A 20,482-nucleotide genomic window follows, 5' to 3' on the forward strand; every position below is an offset into this window, starting at 1 on the left:
GACTACCATGATGCTTCGCGCCGCAGGTCAGGCGCATGCGTATTAGCTCCAGGTCGAGATTCAGCTGCAACTCACAGGTCTGTGATCCCGTTCCTCTTGAAAACACAGCAGTAACCTCGTCTTTTCTTTGTTTTGAACATGTTGCTGATAATGGTGAACGCGACGGGTTCCTCTCCTCCATAATTCAGTAAGTATTTTTCTTTAAATTGTGTAGCATGTCAGTCAAGGAGCGGATGGACTAATGCCTGAAATATGTGACATCCAGACAAAAGGGATTTGGGACTGTTGTTACAGTCTGTTAACGGTGTGGATTGTGGGGAAATCATCTGTTTGTGACAGTTCTCGCTGGTTTTATTAGTCGTATTTATATTTCCCTGCCTTTGGATGAGAAGAAGTATATTACTACATTTAGATAAATAATTAACTACTACAGACCACTGTCCCACTCCTCATGAGAACCTCCACCCAGACTCCACCCTGTACGGAATGCAGCCAAACCAGATGGCCCGTGTTGCTTTTTTAGTAATAATCAGAAAATGGCTTGATTGTCTGTATTTGTTTGATCGCATTTTGTTTGCGGTGTAAGAGACAAAAAGCTAAAACTGCAATAATTGGATGTGTAACAGGTGTTTTGACAAAAAAGTGAAACTTGAGTTCCTCCCAAATGTTGGACACATTTCTGTTTAATGTGCTAATAAATTAGAACCCCTCGAGCAAACATGCCAAGCATTTTTAGTCTCAAAATCAGATAAGTCCTTGAGGCAGATATTTGTTCTTCTGATGGACTGTGCAACAGTCAAGTGCAAAGTCAAATGAAAAACAATATCCTCAGGGTTTAGATTACTATCAGTTGTCTAAATTTCAATTCAGTTCTAAGATACTTTATTAATCCCAGAGAGAAATTAGTTTCAGTACACACAATTCAGAGATCAGACATACATAGGCAAAGACACATGACAAGAATTGGTGACTGTGGTCATTCGCAACCCGAGTCGCGCTACCTTAATCGAGAACAGAGGGGTTACATGAGGATTGGTTCAGGTGGAGGAAAAAAAGGCACTTAAGAGTTACCCTCCACAGGGAGGGCAGCTTTGCTATGCAAAAAACACCTCAGACAGAAATGCACCAGACTTTAGACATCACACAACATAAGTGTCCACTAGGTGGGGTGGTGGGTTTGCGACTCTCCACACATCAGTTCCCGCAGCCACGATAAGCAGCACACGCCACCTCAGTCTATATATATGTCGATGGTCTGGACACGGGAGGGAGGTCACCATAGGTGGCTGATTAAATGATCTGTCTTGCATGGGTGGATTTTTGACATCTTTCATGAGAAACCGACAGATCTGTGTCACTGACTTTTCTTTTCCTCTCCAGTTGGCGTCTCACTCCAGATGCAGAATGCGGTGCTCTGTGCTCCACCTGCTCCGCTGCGTGCGCTTGCGGCTGTGCAGCAGGCGAGGAAGGAGCCGGCTGCCCTTATGGGCTCAGAGAATACAAGCATACATAAAACTGCTGGCGCAGTCGCTTTGTTTCAACTCCCTAACAGACTCTGATGTTGTTTTTGACTCCATTTTTGAACCAGTATTTGTGACAGTAGACTACGTCACCCGCTGGTTTGGCATGGTGAGTGCGAGCGCGTCGATTTGCATCCCACGTTTTATTTTGCGGGAACAGCTGTCTAAACTGGAATAAAGAAATGTGCCATTTTTAGATGATCAGATAAAATAAAATGCAAAATTTTGACCTATTTTGGTTTAGTGTTGTGTTATCAGGATCTTAAAGAATTATGAACCACTGGCAAATGCAGAAAAATCCCTTTTGACTTTGATCTCTTCTCTTTTTAAGGTGTTTGTTTGCTTAGTTGTCATATTGACCAGCTCCGTTGTGATGATCACCTACATAGTGCTCCTGCCTCTCGCCCTGACCACTTACTCTCCTGCATGGATTGCTTGGCATTCACTTTATGGAAACTGGAACCTCATCATGATAGCTTTTCATTATTACAAAGCTATTAAGACATCTCCGGGATATCCTCCGGCTGTAAGAGAACAAATCTGCAAAACCACAAAATGTTTCTTGGGCTATATTCTTTAATAACGCAATCTTTGTTTTTATTTGAATTCAGGAAAAAAATGACAGGCCATTTGTGTCAGTCTGCAAAAAGTGTATCATGCCCAAACCAGCTAGAACCCACCACTGTGGTATCTGTAACAGGTGGGTCCGTTTTTCAGATTTGCTGACGTAAACCATTACATCCTTATTTACCTTTTCTGGTTTGGAGATGTGAGCTCTCACTGCGCCTCTCATTCTGATTTAAAACACCTTTTTTTGTGTTTGCAGGTGCATTCTAAAAATGGACCATCACTGTCGTATCCTTTGTGCCCCAAATATTCCAGCTGTCAGAATAAACAGCAACTTCACATTTTTCCTTAATGTCAACATCTCAGCCTGGTTGAATAACTGCGTTGGTCATTTTAATCATCGTTACTTCTTCTCCTTTTGTCTCTTCATGACCCTGGGCTGCGTCTACTGCAGCATCAGCTGCAGAAACATGTTTCTCGATGCCTATAACAGTCTTGAAGTGAGCCACTTTGCTTTTTTTGCAATTGTGATGCTGTCTCTTCCTTTTATTTCACAATCTTTGGGTTACTTTATTGTCTCTTTGACATACACGGCTTTGTTTTCTTCTTCTAAATCTGGGTTTGTGGGCTGTTCCTTCAGCGCTTTAAGCATTTGGATTCGGAAAAGCCAGGGATACCTGTAACAGGGATGGGACTTCTTCTAGGGCTTCTACCATCTGGGCAGGTATTATCTGAACAAAAACCACGTGTGTGAGTGTGTGTGGGGCTAATGTAGTTTAATATGTGCATTTTGTTTTGTCAAGACAAACTTTCAGACACCTGCACCTCCATACACCTTTAAGGAAAAGATGTTTCACAAGAGTATCGTCTACATGTGGGTGCTCACCAGGTAAAAAAAAATGTGTTTTGTGTCATGTAACACCTAGAAACCACACCCACACATTATTATTCTGTAGATTATACTGTGTGGAAGCAGTTTGTTCACATTGGAAACATTTTTATTAATCAAGTGGGGCAAAAAAGTATTTAGTCAGCCACCAATTGAGCAAGTTCTCTCACTTAAAAAGGTGAGAGAGGCCTGTGATTTCCATTATAGGTATATTTCAACTATGAGACAAAATGAGAAAAAAAATCACATTGTCTGATTTTTAACAAACTATTTACAAATGATGGTAGAAAATATGTATTTGGTCTCCTACAAATAAGCTACATATCTGGCTTTCACTGATAATCTTCCTCGATCAGGGGCTCCGTGCAAGATCTCACCCTGTGTGGTCAGAATGATCACAAGAAGAGTGAGCAAAAATCCCAGAACTACATGGGGAGGGGGGTACCTGGTGAATGATCTGCAGAGAGCTGGGACCACATGACGCTTACACATTAGCGGTGGCACGGCCCCAAAAGGTATCAAACGGCACCGGGATTTGCGTTTTTGGTGCTGAGGTGACTTTTTCTCAGACCTTCTCCCCAGCGGTCAGACTGGGACTGAGGCGATACTACAGACTGATTGGCCGGCTGAAATTACACCTACCGCCTCTGATCTGTGAGAAGAATGAGCCAGCAGGGGTTTCCCGCATGCACGATTCATTTTCATGCTGGATGCTGTTCAGTAAACTTCTGTCTGTAGCACGAAGCTGCCGTTAAGTGTGGGAGCATGTGTGTGCGTTCTCCGCATGGGAGCTTTTGCCCTGGCGAGCAGACAGATGCTCAGGGGAGAAAACATATTGTGTGTGTCACAAGATTATGAGGAAACACCATCGACATATAAATATTGGACAAAGGGTTTCCATAGGCTCCAATAACACGTTTTTGAGGCTAAATGGGAGGTGGACACCACCGCCATTTTGACCGTGTCACAGGTTCCGTCAAGCCCAGACAATTCCACAAAAGGGAAGAGCGGTGGAGCTGAGGGTGTGGCTGTAAGGCTGGGATCAACTGACGACACCCGGTCGAACTAGCTACAAGCTAACCCACAGCTAACGGGGAGGTGGGAGCTAAGCTAACGGAGGTAGCAACCTAGCTACAACCGGAGTTAACTGTGCACAACACCAGAGCTTCTGAGTCAGAGATACGCCGGACTGACCGCTGGGTAAAACTGGGTGGAACACAGAGGTCTCCCGAGAGCTGCTGAAAGCCGGCAGCCCGCGCAGCAGACAGAAGCTGCGATCAGACAGAGATGCGCCGAGCTGCGGGGGAGGGGAGAAACAGGTGGACAACATCGGTCTCCCGAGATCTCCACAAGCCGATAGTCAGAACCCAGCTCCACCAACATGTTATATTTCAACCCATTTTCTAAAGTGCAGCATTATGTTAAATGCACTGGGTTTTACCCTGTTACATTTAAATTTCATGGTTAAACAGTACATGTTAACATCTAAGCTCAGCTCGGCAGTGACCTAAAATACATAAATATAATTTTATTTACCGAAAATAATAAAGTGGAGACTCCTTGGACGCTCTATTAGTGCAATTAATGCCACAGCAAGTCATTTTGTCCAACAATTGCACAAAAAATATCCAAAACAGAATACACAAACACAGAGACTCAAAATCCCGGAACAGTTTCCAAGCCAGGCCGAGGCTCTACTGAGGCCTTTCCACGGAGCTAGCTCTGCGGTCACGTGGGTCTGATGCTCATTAATTATACAGAATTTTAGGCTTTTAATACACTTAAACAGAAGAGTGAGAAAAAAATTCACCCCCCTCAGAGTTGTCATGAGTGTAAACTAGATCATTTAAACCAAAAACATGTTTTGGAACCAGGCTGTAAACATGTTTATTTCTGCTGTGAAATTGGTATTTTTAACACGGGAGTCAATGAGAATTTGCTCGCTTCTGACACCAGCCCCCAGCGGATGAAGGTGGAACTGCAATTTATTTCACTTCCGGGTTTGCCTCAATTTTTGAGCCGCATCGTGGGGGCTTGGGACACACACAGCAAATTAACTCATTTGCTGCCAGCGTTTCTCACCATTTTTTTAAGAGTCACAGAACGTTGCGTGTTAGGATGATGTCAACGTCAAAACAAAGCGGAGACTCACCTCTTACATCAGGAAGAATCTGCACATTTCGAGCTTTATCCGTTCTTTCATAATCCGTTGAATTGTGATCAGCAGAAGTTTTTCTGGTTCACGCCTCACTTTTTTTTACAGCAGCGGCCCAAAACGATCTAACACATGGATTTTCTGCTTCCTGATCACGTGACGTGTGATGTATGTGGATGAAGAATGGCTTTGGAGCCGACGCCCACACAGTAAAAAAATGCAAATGACGACTTAAGTCGTCAATGGCAGTGAATGAGTTCATAAAATAATGTGGTTCAGAGTCTCCAACAGCATCACAGCTCATGCTTGCCTTTGTTTACCTTATAATGGAGGACACAGCAGACTTTCCCGTGCGTATTGAACGTCGCCCACAGGCTCGGAGATTTCCGCATTCCTGAGAAGTCCCTCGTGTATATATGTGAACACTACACCATCCGTTCAAGACCGAACTCACGCCATCCAGCCCGACCAAACCCCGACTGTGCCAACGCTAGTGTGTAAGTGCCAAAAGTCACAAAGGCTACTACCATCAGTAACACACTACGCCTCCAGGGACTCTACTCCTGGAAGGTCAGCCATGTCCCTCAGCTTAAGCCAGTACATGTGCATGCCCGTCTGAACTTTGTTAGAGAGCATTTGGATGATCCAGAAGAGGACTGGGAGAATGTCATATGGTCAGATGAAACTTAAATAGAACTTTTTGATTAAAAACTCTCCTCATTGTTTTTGGAGGAGAAAGAATGCTGAGTTGCATCCAAAGATCACCATATCTACTGTAAAGCATGGAGGTGGAAACATCATGCTTTGGGGATGTATTTCTGCAAAGGGACCAGGATAACTGATCCATGTAAAGAACATAATGAATGGGGCCATGTATCGTCAGATTTTGAGTGAAAACCTTCCATCAGCAAGAGCAGTGGTGGTGAAATGTGGCTGGGTCTTTCAGCATGACAATGATCCCAAACACACAGGAGTGGCTTCATAAGAAGCATTTCAAGGTCCTGGAGTGGCCTAGCCAGTCTCCAGATCTCAGCCCCATAGAAAATCTTTGAAGGGGAGTTGAAAGTCGGTGTTACCCTGCGACAGTCCCAAAACTTCACAGCTCTAGAGATCTGTATGGACGAATGGGCCAAAAGAACGAAACCAGTTTTTTATAGAGAGCATCTCAAGATAAAAATCACAAAGCCCTTCACAAGATCAAAAAAGAGAGAAACGGTTAAAAAGAATTCCAGAAACAGGGTGTGATAACCTTGTGAAGACTTGCAGAAAAAGTTTGACCTCTTTCATTGCCAACAAAGTCTGTAACAAAGTATTAAGATGGACTTTTATTATTGACCAAATTCTTATTTTCCTCCATAATTAGCAAATAAATTCTTTAAAAATCAGACAATGTGATTTTCTGGATTTATTTGCCTCATAGTTGAGGTTTACCTTTTATTACAGGCCTCTCGCCTTTCTAAATAAGAGAACTCGCACAATTAGAGGCTATATAAATACTTTCTTGCCCCAATGTGTATGTGTGTTTGTGTGTGTGTGTGTGTGTGTGTGTGTGTGTGTGTGTGTGTGTGTGTGTGTGTGTGTGTGTGTGTGTGTGTGTGTGTGTGTGTGTGTGTGTGTGTGTATATGTAGTAATGATCTATTGATAATTGAATCTAATTCAGTGTTTGCCTGCTTCAGAGTCTCCAGTTTACATCAGTATTTATTTCTTTAAAAATACTTTTTGTTTGTTTTGGTTGTCTGAGAAATGGAAAGTGCTTTTGTTCTTGTAGCACAGCGGGAGTGGCCCTGGGAGCTTTAACCGTCTGGCATGCAGTTCTCATATCTAGAGGAGAAACCAGCATAGAAAGACACATTAACAAGAAAGAAGCAGTCCGACTGGCCCAGTGGGGAAAGGTGAGCATTATAGGTTAACTAAGAACTTTGATTAATAACTTTTTTTTTAAATCGTGTAATTCTTTCAAAAGTTTCTAAACAGTCATATGTAAACCTTAGGTGAAGGAATAGCACTAAACCCCTATTTTATTCTTGTCTAATTTGCCTTCCTTTTTATTCTGCCAGCTTTATAAAAACCCTTTCAACTACAGTAAACTGAACAACTGGAAAATCTTCTTAGGGGTGGAGAAAAAAAGGTGTGTACCTCTGTTATTTGAACAGAATCTCTGCAGCTATTCATGCATCTCCAGGACTAGATGTTGCCCTGTGCCGTTTGTTATCTGAAATGTTTTTTCTTCTTTCATGTGCGTAGTCACTGGGTGACACGTGTACTACTTCCCTCTGGACACCCTCCACATGGAGATGGTCTGACATGGGACGTCTTTCCAGTTAAAAGGGATTTGATTGCTGTATAACAGACTGGTTATATTTTTAAATCATTGCACAGAAACCAGATTTTGGGCTCGGTGGTTCAACTCCACTAAATCAGAAATCATCATATCACCTTATTTTACCTCAAGCACGTTCCTTGTGGCTCTGCAGCATTTAGGCCAGTTTTACAGCAAGGCAATGCTACAGTGGTCTGCTTTAGCTGGATACAACTCTGTCCTGAAATCTGGCTTTACTTGACTCAGAGCTTTGTGTTTAGTAATAGAGTTTTTATATGATACTGACTGAACTGTTAAAGATGTCTAGTTTTTCTAAAGTATAATAGTCCAGCTTTTCTGCCAAAGCTGATTTTTTTTTATTTATAAAGAAATGGAGAAAAAAAAGAAAGAAAATAAGTTGTCAATTTCAATCCCTGCCCTTTGAGACACCCCTGTCCAAGAATATCATGCAAATATTAAGATATCTAATTATTGTTCAAATGTTATTTATCTGTATTTTGCAGCTCTTAATGAATAAATCTTTAACACATTATTGTCTTTTTTGCACTGTAGTTATTGAGTTTTTACAATCATGGTTAAAAACAAATGAGCACTGGATTTAGGAAATACCCATATGTATGTGAAAAGATTAGGTTCAGTTCAATCAATCAGCTTTTATTTATAAAGCGCTTTTCAAGCAAAGTGCTACTCAAAGTGCTTTACAAAATGACCCCGAATTCCCAAAACAGTTTAAAAACATTGACAAACACACACACATTAGTAAAAATTTAAATTCGGCTGAGTCTAGATGAGCCAAGTAAGGTAAGGCAAGGAAACGCCATCAGAGGAGCCGTCTGCCCCGGCAGCATCAGGTCTTCCACACTAAGTCAGGATGCTCAGAGGAGGGGGAGCATAGACCCCCACCTCCACTTAAACACTACCTATAGAGCGCCCAGGACGCAGCAGTCAACCACCGCCCCGGGGCAGAGGGCCCCTACAGAGGAAACACTGGATTAAAATGAGTAAAAATGTGAAAATAAAAGCTAGTATTAATGACAAAAGTAAGAAAGTAATAAATAAAATCATATAGGCAGTAAAATAATAATATTAAATAATAAAACAGTGCTAAAATATAATCATATAAAACATGCAAAGCAAGCAATAAAATATAATCACGCACAACGAGAAATTAAACTATAATAAATAATTAGATAAGAGTTAACCTAAATAGGTGGGTCTTGAGCCTGGACTTGAAAACATGAACATTCTCTGCGGCCCTGAGGTCCTCCGGAAGATCGTTCCAGAGGCAAGGGTCGTAATACTGGAAGGACGCCTCACCGTAAGTGTGTCCTGACTTTAGGGAGGACCAGGAGACGCCTGCCAGAGGAGCGCAAAGGCCGTGATGGTACATATGGCAAAAACAGTTCTGAGAGACAAGAAGGCCCAAGACCATTAAGACACTTAAAAACCATTAGAATAACCTTAAAATTGATCCTGAAACATACAGGGAGCCAATGCAGTGATTCAGTAGGAAAAACAAGAATTCTAACTTTTTCTCAGTACTGACTCCAAAATGTCAGCATTTATTATTTTTATTTATGCATTTGACTTGTTTTTATTGTAGTAAATGTGGCCTGCTCTTGCTGAAAATGGCGGTAATAGAATGATAGCAGGTTCCAGTCTGATGCTGACTTTGTCTCAACACTGACAGTATTTACTCTTCCAGCAGATGTCAGTAGTGTTTGAAAGCAGCTTGGTCGGAAGCTGCATATGATCAAGAATGGAGATGTTGATGAACAAAAATTGGATTTTTTTAAACTCATAAAAATTCAAAAGTATTTTTTCCCTGTGGCACTAGACCAGTGGTATCAAGTCCTGGTCATTAAGGGCCCCTGTCCTACATTTTCATGGTTCCTCAGCTTAAACACACCTGATCTTAACCAGCAGATGATAAGCAGGCTTCTGCAGAACTTGATGATATTCTGGAAAGGGTTTTCAACCCTTAAATCAGTTGTACTGGACAAGAGGAACAATTAAAACATGCCAGTGCCCCTGAAGAACTTGGATTGGACACCCCTAAACAAGCTGTTACTTTGTCCTGTAATGTGAAGTCTCTGGATAACATACATTTGGTTATTCATTGGGGTGATCCTTTTATTGGGGTGAACAACCCAAAATAATATTTTAAGAATCAACTTTTTAGCTTAGCTTTTAACTGATTTCTGTTTTTAGCTGCATTTCCTGTTTTATTAATTAATTAATTTTGTTATTTCCATTTTCATGGTATTAGATATTTATGTTTTAGTGTTTTACTATCTCTTTAATCAGTTTTTATTCGTTATTTTACTATCCACATTAGCTATTAATATTAATATTATTTATTTGTTTTCATTTTACTTATTTTAATCATACCAGTGTTTCCTCTGTGGGGCCCTCTGCCTCGGGGGTGGTGGTCGACTGGTGGCCTGGGCGTTCCTAGGGTGTGCTTCTGCGGTGGTGGTGGTGGGTTTCTGCCCTCCCTTCCTGGGCGCCCTGGGTTGGTACCTTGGCTGCTGCCGTTGATCAGCCAGGGCAGATGGCTCACCTGATGGCGTGCCATTCATTACCTAACCCATCTGAACTCAGCCTAGTGTTTGCTTGTGCTGTTTTTTAGGTTTTGTGTGTGTGTGGCAAATGGGTTGTGTGATGGAGAGGGGTAACTGTCACAATTGTTTTTATATTTGTGGGGAAGGGGTGGGAATATGGGTCATATGGGGTCATTTTAATCTGTTAAGCACTTTGAGCTGCATATATTTTGAATGAAAAGTGCTATACAAATAGAGTCTGATTGCCTGATTTGGGTGAAGTTGGGGTGAACAACCCAAAATGATGATATTTGGGTGACGTTCAATTCAATTCAGATGTATTAAACAGGAAATGATTAAAACAATCGAGTCTGACTCAGTTAAAAACTGCTTTTTAGCAGGTTCCTGTTCTGCAGAACATATAACTCTGAACACACTGTCATACATACCAAGACAAGACAGAACAATCATACAAGCATATACAATTAATAGAAGTACAAGTGGAGGAGTTTAAGTATCTCGGGGTCTTGTTCACGAGTGAGGGTAGGAGGGATCGGGAGATCGACAGGCGGATTGGTTCGGCGTCTGCAGTGATGCGGACGCTGAGCCGATCTGTCGTGGGGAAGAGGGAGCTGAGCCAGAAAGCCAGGCTCTCGATTTACCGGTCGATCTACGTCCCAATCCTCACCTATGGTCATGAGCTTTGGGTAATGACCGAAAGAACGAGATCGCGGATACAAGCGGCCGAAATGAGTTTCCTCCGTAGGGTGGCCGGGCTCAGCCTTAGAGATAGGGTGAGGAGCTCGGACATTCGGGAGGGACTCGGAGTAGAACCGCTGCTCCTCCGGATCGAAAGGAGCCAGTTGAGGTGGTTTGGGCATCTGGTCAGGATGCCTCCTGGACGCCTCCCTGGGGAGGTGTTTCGGGCATGTCCTGCCGGCAGAAGGCCCCCGGGTCGACCCAGGACACGTTGGAGAAGTTACATCTCCAATTTGGTCCGGGAACGCCTTGGGGTCCTGCCGGAGGAGCTGGTGGACAAGGCCGGGGAGAGGACGGCCTGGAGCTCCCTAGTTGGGATGCTGCCCCCGCGACCCGGACCCGGATAAGCGGAGGAAGACGACGAGACGAGAGACGAGAAGTACAGATAGAAGAAGGTTATGCAGTCATCTTCATCAGTTGGTGTATTGTATTGTAAACAGGTATATTGGTCCAGCAATTGAAAAACAAATATTCTTTTAAATAGACTTTGCAATGATGCTGTCCTAACATCTTGTGGAGTGTCATTCCAGACATTAGTGAGCACATAAAAGAGTTCCTGAAGGCCAATAAAGGCAAAAGTCCATTTGTAGCAGATCTAGTGACATTTTTAAACTACACTGAGGAGCCAACAACATAAGGCCTAATGACATATGTCTGTTTACAATTTGATTATACAATTTTTACCTTTTGCATAAATCTGGAATGACAATGAATTTGACTGTAGTGGACTGACATATCACCCAAATATGATCTACCACAATTCCCATGGCCGCCCGGCTCGCCAAATTCATGATTTAGGGTTGGGATTAACAATCCAAAAACATGATGTTTGGGTGACGTGGTGGTGCCAGAGCAGCAGTCCCTTAATAACACAAAAATAATTTCTACACTATTAAATAGATTTTTCTCACATTAGACAGTTTAGTTGTTTCAAGCATTTTTAAAATGACCGTTGGCTGGGTGTCCGTTTCTTGGAGTGTGAACACAGTGTTTTGAGAGAGAGTAGTAGAAGATTTCAGCGTGAAAACAATTAATGTTCTCAAATCAACAGCCCTCTGATCATGATTAGCCTGTTTCCGGTTAGAACCATCCATAAGCTCATCTATTGGCTCTGCTGATAATTGCTAACGTGTGACTGGTCATTTTTGCCACTTGTGTCCTAACATGCATAAAAGCATGTCTAGGCTGTATTTTTATACATATTTTTGTATACTTACTGAAAGGACCCCCCCCCCCCCCCACACACACACACACACACCCCTTGTCCTCATGCCGGTTCTGTCCCCCCACTTCTAAAGTCAAAACCAGAGGTGTGGACTCGAGTCACATGACTTGAGTCAGACTTGAATCATTATTTTCATGACTTCTGACTTGACTTGATAAAATCTATAAAGACTTACGACTTGACTTGGACTGGAACGCCAATGACTTGCGACTTGAATCGACTTGCATCTGTTGACTTGATGATGACTTGAGAATATTTGATATTTTAGCACAAAAGTGACACGACATGAACAAATATGAGAAATCGTTCTTTGTTCTGGGTTTGAGTTTGTACTGCTAAATGCAGCAGCGCGTTGTTTAGAATCAACTTCAGTTGCACTTCCTGCTTGTTTGAACAAATTATTTCTGGAATTTATTCATCGTCATATTGTCATGAAATTGAAGTTTGAAGATGACTTGATTATGACTTGAAAATTCAAAGTTAAGGACTTGGACTTGACTAGGACTTCCACATCATTGACTTTGGACTCGACTTGGACTTGGTTGTCTTTGACTTGGACTTGACTCAAGACTTGACTGGAAAGACTTGTGACTTACTTGTGACTTGAAAAGCAGTGACTTGGTCAAACTTCTGTTAAAACTAGGTCCATATGTGTTCACCCCAACATCATCATGATGCTGGGTTGAGTTTGGGCTAGGCCAAGAAGAAATGTATATAAATTTCAGCAGTTATATAAATTTAAGCAAAGTGAGTTCGTAGGTATAAATTTTCTCAAGTGTTTTGCAGAAAATGACTATTTTAATCTGACCTATTATTCTGAAGGAGTTCCCTCTCAGTTTCCGGTCTGAGTCTGTCACGCGTGACGTAAGCTGTAACTCAGAGATGAGAAAACGGATTCACTGGACGGACTCCATGTAATATGACCGGAGGAAATGAGGATTTTGATCACCTTTTTGTAAAGGAGAGCTCTGCATTTCCTGCAGATCCTGCAGCAGCATCGGACCGATCCCAGCCCAGCAGAACTTCGCGGAAACAAGTTAGTGTCCGTCGTTCTGCTGACGCCGATAATCGCTAAATCACGTCAGGAAAACGTGATAACATTTCGCTTCAAGCAAGTCCCGATGTGGCAAGCGAACTGCAGACGGATGCATAATCTAGCAGACTGGATCTCAGGTAGGTGAAAAACAATAACACGTCCTTTTTATCTAATATACTAATTTTACAGTAAATTATTTCAATCAGATCACCTGATTAGAATTTTTATTATAAATTTAGACCAACAGGATGAAAACCAACAGATAAATCGATAACTTTATTTGAACATGTGAGCGAATAAGAGCACGAGAGACATGATGTTCAGACGCGTGTCCCCATCAGCTGGCAGTACACGTGACGTAAACATAGCCGCTTGTCTGACCTCACAGGAACAAGGAGTGCTGAGCTGTCATTTTATGCCCCACCGGATGTGTGATGTTTCATACTCAGCCATGCATTAAAGCGTTTGACACACTCATTTAAAACCATTTAGTTTCTAAAACGTGTCAGATATGATTCAAGGAGACTGATTTTCTTTTGTTTTTGGACTGGGATGTTAGGGACAGTGATGGGAGGCTGTGTGGGGAGGAGCAGGTTGGATGGACAAGGGAGTGCCCGAAGCTCGACAAGCAAAAAACGAGGAGGTAAGGAGACATCCCACAGTTAGCCCTTATTTTATTTGGGGAAAATATCATATTTTATAATCTGAAACTAATAACAGGACTGTTTCATGTCATCGTGCAGAATACTGTTGCATTATTGTAGGGATCCCTTTCTTTATGCAAGTCTATTACCATAACTTATATATTTCATATTAATATCAATATACTATATTTAAAAATTATTTAGATGTTAGAATAAAATTCCCATTCTTGCCTTTGATGTGTTTGTGTCAACAACTGGCTTGGTATGGGTGGGGGACTATAGAACAGTTTTTATTAATAATATTGCAGTAATACATAAAGTGTATTTCATACAATTTGCATGCTCTAAATACATTTTGTCATAAGTTTTTTTACTTGCATAAAGAAATTTGCTTTTAGCTTGACACTGACTCTGCGTTTCACATACATGCAGATTCTTCTCAAAGGGATAAAGGTACGCCTTTAGAAGAAAAATTCCTCTTCACCAAAGAAATGGCCTCTGAGTTTTGTCATTAAAATCATGTTTAAAGGGAATCAAATAGCAGAAATCAATAAACCTATAACCTTTAAGCACTGGTGTGGAGCAAATTGTTATTTAACTTAACTAGTTGAAGCAAATCATCCATTATTTTAAAGATTCTGGATGTTAAAGGGTGGACGTTTGCACTGCAGTGAAGTATTTGAAGCAGTTTAATGAAAGATTTTGTTTAGGCTCTCATAGACCCCACGGCCCCAGACTCAGCTCAACCACAAACCGGTGTATTTTAGAAGCAATGAGCGAAAATCTTCCAAACTGGCTTTTCAGCACCTATAGGTTGCTGTCACTCATCATCCTGATAAAAAGTGATATCACTTCTTATGCTACAGCCACATTTTCTTTTTCGATTCAAGTCATTTTTACTCACAGTAACACAAATCTTAGTCAGGGTATGCAAAACCTTCACACAAGTCTCGTCTACACGCCTGTTGCTAAATGTCTCATGTGTCATGCTTCAGTCCTTTGTCTAATCTGGGCTGATGACCTGCCCCGATAGGACAGATTATATAAACAATGTTCAATCCATCCCTTTGTGAACAAGAGCGCATGCGTGGGACTGAATGCATCGAACATCAGCACTACAGGAGCGTTTTTACATCAAACATTCACCTTTTGTTAATCTGCTCCAGAATATGACCACATTTTTCTTAGAAAATCTCTGAAACACTCAAGCTTATTCCCTCAGATCTTGCGCTTCGATGACAATTCAGTATTCGTGTAAGAAACCACCACACTAATAATAGTTTTGAATGAAACTCCTTAAATAAATCAGATCACCTCATCTGTGTGAGGCATTTCCAGAACTCCTGTCGATTCTGCAGCGTGATCGGAGTTTATAACCTGATAATAGCTTTAGCGTGTTGCCTTTGGGTATTTCTATCCTTTCTTTAAATAGACCTGATAGGATTAGACGTCTTGTGTAAAGAGCCTACCTTCTGGCGAGGGCATCTAGTGTAAACTCGCCCAGTACGCTGAACTTATTATCCATGAATTGGTCCTGTGGTATTTTAGGGTCGTGGTTTTTTCTTGCTATTTTTATTAGAACGGACAGAGGTGGAGGAGAGGTTGGCGTTTTTAAGCAACTGGAGAAATAGAACAATGAGTTGGAAGTCCATTCATTATTGTGACCCACATCAGGTGGTGGCGTATTGCAGCAAGCAGAGATAGGACTCTGCTTTTCCTTCTCTGTGTTCCTGTGGATTTTTGATGTCCAGACGTTTAATTCAGAGTAGACCTCGGGCAGAGACCAGCAATGGGAGTGCCTAATTCCAGGGAATGCAACTACTATCAGGCTCCAAACACACCTTTTAAGATCTTGCTGAAAAGTAAGTTAAGAACAGTTTTCTGCTTTAGTGTCTTTTTATGTTAATGATCAATCTTGTAACATTTTAACTGTTGGATAATTAGGAATCTTATAATTCAGTTGGAATTGGAGCCATCGCATATTTTCTTGTCATTTCAATTTGTAGGATGGCAGAGGCCTGATGAGTAATAGTTTCCATCCTCCTGGGAGAAAAAAAAAACTTCAATCAAAACTGCTATTATTAGACCCTGGCTACTGCAGCTGATGCAAGGACACGATATAAGAGCTGATCTCACTATTAATCCCACGGATTTTTATTCATCTGTGACTTTAAAATACATCTGGTCCTGATTCTCAAATGTGGAACTAGTTTTTCCAAGGACATGATAGCATCTAAAACCTGGAGAGTGACACTTTACAGATAAAAAATGTCAAGCTTTAACCTGCTTTCTGTAGATTTTACCTATGTTGAAGGTTAGTGAAGTTTGATTACATTTGTCATGTTAAATAATTAGACAAAACCATCCTTTTGCAGGCAAAGGTATAAAAAACGAGCATGTATAAAATTCTGCATCTACACTGACTGTCTAAGAATCCAATCATTCAAGGTGTGGAACACTGAAAAAACATTTTTTAAATCTTACTTCTGTTATAATCGGTCACTCTGAGTTTTTCATGCAGGCTGAACATAAAATAGTCTCCTACACCCGTAGACATGAATACATAGATGCCCCATTGGGCGCTGGAGGGCATAACAGCATCGCCGCCATATTTGGTTGGGTTCCCCACTCTCCAAATCTACTGTAGTCAACGCAGGGTAATCATGAAAATAGTCTTCTGCATTAGCTTCTGATAGAAAATAGACGTTGAACTCTGGGATTAGAATAGCTTGACACAGGGCTGACCCTCTTCATATGCTCTCACCCCACACCTCCAATATTTCACACTGAAGAATCAAACACCAAGCTTACGGAGGCAAAACGATCTACGTCCAGGAAACAAGTAACGTCTCGGCTTGTAGAAGCTAATCGTTAGCATTAGCAATTCCACCAGATGTCAAAGTTCCTCCAGGCTTCTTTTTTTGTGGAGATGAAACAGCAGCATTGCAGAGCAAACTGAGTAAGTGGTGGAGTTGTGTTGCTGTTATCCAGTCTGGGGCAAGATGTCCAAATATCAGGAAATGAGTCCAAAACCTGCCGTCTGAAGCTCAGCTGTGATGTGGCTCACTTCTAGTTCCTGGGAATGGTGCGCCAGTATTTTTTCTCCAGTGTACGACTTTCAAGGGATTCATTCCTCCTAGAGACCACTGCAAATGTACTGCTTAAACAAGTGTTCCACGCCTTTAATACAGTGAAAATGATTTGTTACATTATATGCCGGACGTCATTGCAGTTCGATGGTATAATCTTATATTTTCATTTAGTCAATTTGATATGCTTAATGCTAAGTTATAATCATTCATAATCTTATTTTTATTTAGATGAAAAATGTCTTAAATGTTAAGACTTATGTCATCCGCATAATGTTATGTAATAAAAAACAAATAACCCCGCAGACTGAAGCGGTGATCTCTGATTTGTAGTGGATCTGTGTTGATGTGTGCTCGCTGTTGGTAAACTTGTGATTTTATTTTTAAAGCTGCTTCTCATTGGCCGGAGAGTCTTCATCTATCCTGTTGGTGTCCAGTAGGGTAGAGGACAGATAAATCCTGTTATATGGAAACGGATTACTGCACATAATCTACTGAGGGGACTTGTGTGTTTGCATGCACGTGTGTTACCACTGCAGTAATCCACACAGCTCCATTAATAACAGCTTTGAGTTTCCTCCCTCAGTGGATCAGACTGGAAATCCCACATAAAATATACACGTTGCTTTGTGTGTTTTGATGCTGCAATTAGAGCACAGGAATCGTTAGCTAAAATGCTAACATCTTTGTGTTGGCTTGGTGCATAAAGTAGCAAAATAATATTCCCAAATAGTGCAGGAAGTGATGGACAAGGTATAAGCTGTGTATTTTTTTTTACTAACCACCTGCAATTTTTCAGCTGGTGTCTGTTTTCTCTCAGATTACAGTTTTCTCCTTTTTATATTAATTTTCCTAAAGCACGCAATGAACCTCTCAAGAAGGAGCGTCCCAAATGGAAAAGTGAGTACCCGATGACCGAGGGCCAGCTGAGAAGTAAAAGGGACGAGTTTTGGGATACAGCCCCAGCCTTTGATGGACGGAAAGAGATCTGGGATGCGCTCAGAGCTGCAGCCTTAGCTATGGAGTGCAACGACCTGGAGCTGGCTCAGGCTATAGTGGACGGAGCCTGCATCACTCTTCCACACGGTATAAAACATTGCAATCAGTTTAGGATCTGAAAGTGTTCATGCAAGCTGGAAACCTGTAAAGGTCCTGGGACTTCCTGTGCTAATGCGTAGCTCACAGTAATAATTCCTGCAACGTCAAAGAGCACTTTGCAGAATCCAGAGCATGAGTTAGGAGATTACTGCTGTAATAATTATGTAATAGATTTCGTGCAGCACATCCACTGCAAAGTGACTCAGGCACACAGAGAAAAACATGTTTTTACATTGAGATTCATACATTTTGTAATAATTTAAAACATATTTATTGCATTTTTTAAAGACCCAAATTCACTCACTGTGGGAAAACATCTCTTGCGCACCTGTTTTAGGAAGTAGACGTTAGTCAGTGGACAGGGGAGCAGAAAACAGCAGGATTTGGAGTGTTACGCATTAATATTCATGATATTCGGACATCTTTCTTCTGATTGGCTAGGAGCAGCGGGACTCTTTCTTTACCTCTTTTCGTTCTGCAGCGTTGATGTTTATCACCACAAATAACTCAGGTCTGAAGGAGTTCAGTCATGTTGTGGGATTCCTAATGCTAATGATTAGCTTCGGCTAGCCTCAACGCACTCTGCTCTCTCCTGGCTGCAAAAATAAACACGTGAGAGTCCATGAATGCTGATTTATTTTGTGATGTAGATCTGTGTGGCTCTTTCTGACCAGAGCTGTCTATTTTGTATTGGTGGCTAATGCAGTAAATAAGGGTTGAAGACAATTTTCATGTTCAGTCTGCATGTGAAACTCAAAGTGGCCACTGAACGTCTTCTTTAATGCTCGTGTAAGTTGCTAGTTGTGATTATTTTGAAAGAAAAATGGCTGTTTATGTTTGTCGTTTGTTTCATTTTTTTGCAGGCTCCCTCACAGAGAGTTATGACGAGCTGGGCAACCGCTATCAGCTCCCCGCGTACACTCTAGCACCACCTGTCAACCTCATTACTGAAACATGTAGCGAGAACAAATCCTCTGAATCCTCCCAAAAACAAGCCCAGGTTGCACCCTGCAGAGAGGAGTTTCAGCTGAGGGTGCGATTATCAACAGGTAACAACAACAGCCATTTTCATCGTTCAAAGCTCTTAAACGCTGTTTGTTCAGTGATCCGTTTCTGCCCCTTTTTTGTGTTGTTTCAGGGAAAGACGTGCGTCTGACAGCCAGTCTGGCAGACTCGATCACTGAGCTAAAGAAACTGTTGGAAGAAAAGGAGGACATCGATGTGACCCGACAGCGGTGGTTCTTCTCGGGGAAACTTCTGACGGACAAGACCCGTCTCCAAGATGCCAAGATCCAGAAGGACTTTGTTGTCCAGGTGATCGTCAACATAAACCCCTCAGTCATCACCAACTGAGGGGGTGACGATGGGGATTTGTAGTGAAAAAAAGATAAAGGATGTGCCAGAGAAGGCTGGAGTTGGACCAGAAGCCAGTGTTACAGCGGTGGAATTCTGTGTACAGTTTATACAAGAAATTATTGCTTTTGTATTGATCCTTTTTTCTATTTTTCCCTTTATTTATTTATTTATTTATTTCCAAATTGAAAAAAATAATAATAATAAAACATTAACGAACAGCACTGAAACACTTTAGAATAAAGATAGAGCCTGAAGATTCACTTCTCAGTGTTTGGTTCTGGAGACCTGAACTTAAAGCTCTATTGTTTACATGGACTCCTCGCCTCTTGTCCGTTTGTACTTGTGCTTGTGGAAGAATTAATCAGAGATCACCTGGGGGTCCAAAGTAAGAAAAAGCCACTCCCTCTTTCAACCTCCTACTTTCTTTTAAACAATCAGAAGTATCACTTCTTGTATCCATTACTATCAAATTAGGTGTGTGGTTGTGTGTGAACAGTACATTTTCATCTCACAGCTAGATTATTGTTATAGACTCCAAATGTTGTGAAAGAACCTTTTTTAAGGTAGAAAGATGATCAGTTTTGTTTTCATTTCATTATAGTTTATAGTTTCGTGTACACAATTCATTAACTTATCAATAAACATGATTAATTTAAAACCACCCTCTTTCTGTGATTTTTAAGGCAGTTTACAAATAAACACAAGGCTGTGCTCTTGCTTGTGTCCTTATTTTATTTTATTTTACAGAGCAGCAAAAAATAGAAAATAAATCCTAAAAGAAGACGATTAAGCAGTTGATATTAATTCTACTAATTTTTAGTGTTTACTGAATGATTGGAGTGCTTTTCATAAGGATGCTGTAAAAAGCAATTTGGTCCATCCTTTTTCACATATTTCCAATTGTAATTTCAGTGGGATTTGGCCAAAAACACGTTATTCACACATATTGTAAGGTCCCCACTGTTGCAGTTGGGTTATCATTTAAAATTTGATTAAAAAAATATTTGGTCATAGATAATGTGGGCGATTAACTTTCCACAAGTCCATTCTCTTTCAAGCATAGCTATTTATTTATCAGAACATACGAATGAAATAATGTGGAATTGAACATCTGAAATGTGGGCGAAACTGCTAGATAACACATTCCACTCTTTATGAATATTAATCAAATTATAAGATGTCTGATGTCTATCACTACTGAGACTCAGAATGAAAATACAGCATAGAATAAGTGATTTTTGGGTTTTGCCAGACAAAAAAATCATAATTTGTATAATGTG

At 41.1% G+C, this 20,482-nt stretch overlaps 2 protein-coding genes across 3 annotated transcripts; both read left to right on the forward strand.

Annotated features, from left to right (window-relative positions):
• The first annotated feature begins 51 nt into the window (after window positions 1-51).
• zdhhc16a (zinc finger DHHC-type palmitoyltransferase 16a) lies at window positions 52-7,674 on the forward strand. The gene is made up of 11 exons (XM_054750080.2): window positions 52-187; window positions 1,381-1,629; window positions 1,852-2,046; window positions 2,132-2,220; window positions 2,347-2,375; window positions 2,454-2,587; window positions 2,728-2,811; window positions 2,891-2,976; window positions 6,901-7,024; window positions 7,190-7,260; window positions 7,377-7,674. Exons 2-11 carry the CDS (start codon window positions 1,405-1,407, stop codon window positions 7,477-7,479), a joined length of 1,140 nt encoding a protein of 379 aa, XP_054606055.1. The 5' UTR covers window positions 52-187; window positions 1,381-1,404; the 3' UTR covers window positions 7,480-7,674.
• A 5,196-nt stretch (window positions 7,675-12,870) lies between these two features.
• ubtd1a (ubiquitin domain containing 1a) lies at window positions 12,871-19,418 on the forward strand. Of its 2 annotated transcripts, XM_015944280.3 has the most exons (5): window positions 12,871-13,152; window positions 13,575-13,658; window positions 17,607-17,834; window positions 18,710-18,895; window positions 18,985-19,418. In XM_015944280.3, exons 1-5 carry the CDS (start codon window positions 13,101-13,103, stop codon window positions 19,197-19,199), a joined length of 765 nt encoding a protein of 254 aa, XP_015799766.1. In that variant the 5' UTR covers window positions 12,871-13,100; the 3' UTR covers window positions 19,200-19,418. The 2 variants fall into 2 exon arrangements, with proteins under 2 accessions (XP_015799766.1, XP_015799768.1); XM_015944282.3 differs by lacking the exons at window positions 12,871-13,152; window positions 13,575-13,658 and adding an exon at window positions 15,245-15,521.
• Window positions 19,419-20,482: the final 1,064 nt, after the last annotated feature.

The sequence above is a fragment of the Nothobranchius furzeri genome, chromosome 12, assembly GCF_043380555.1.
Source record: "Nothobranchius furzeri strain GRZ-AD chromosome 12, NfurGRZ-RIMD1, whole genome shotgun sequence".
NCBI lineage: Eukaryota > Metazoa > Chordata > Actinopteri > Cyprinodontiformes > Nothobranchiidae > Nothobranchius > Nothobranchius furzeri.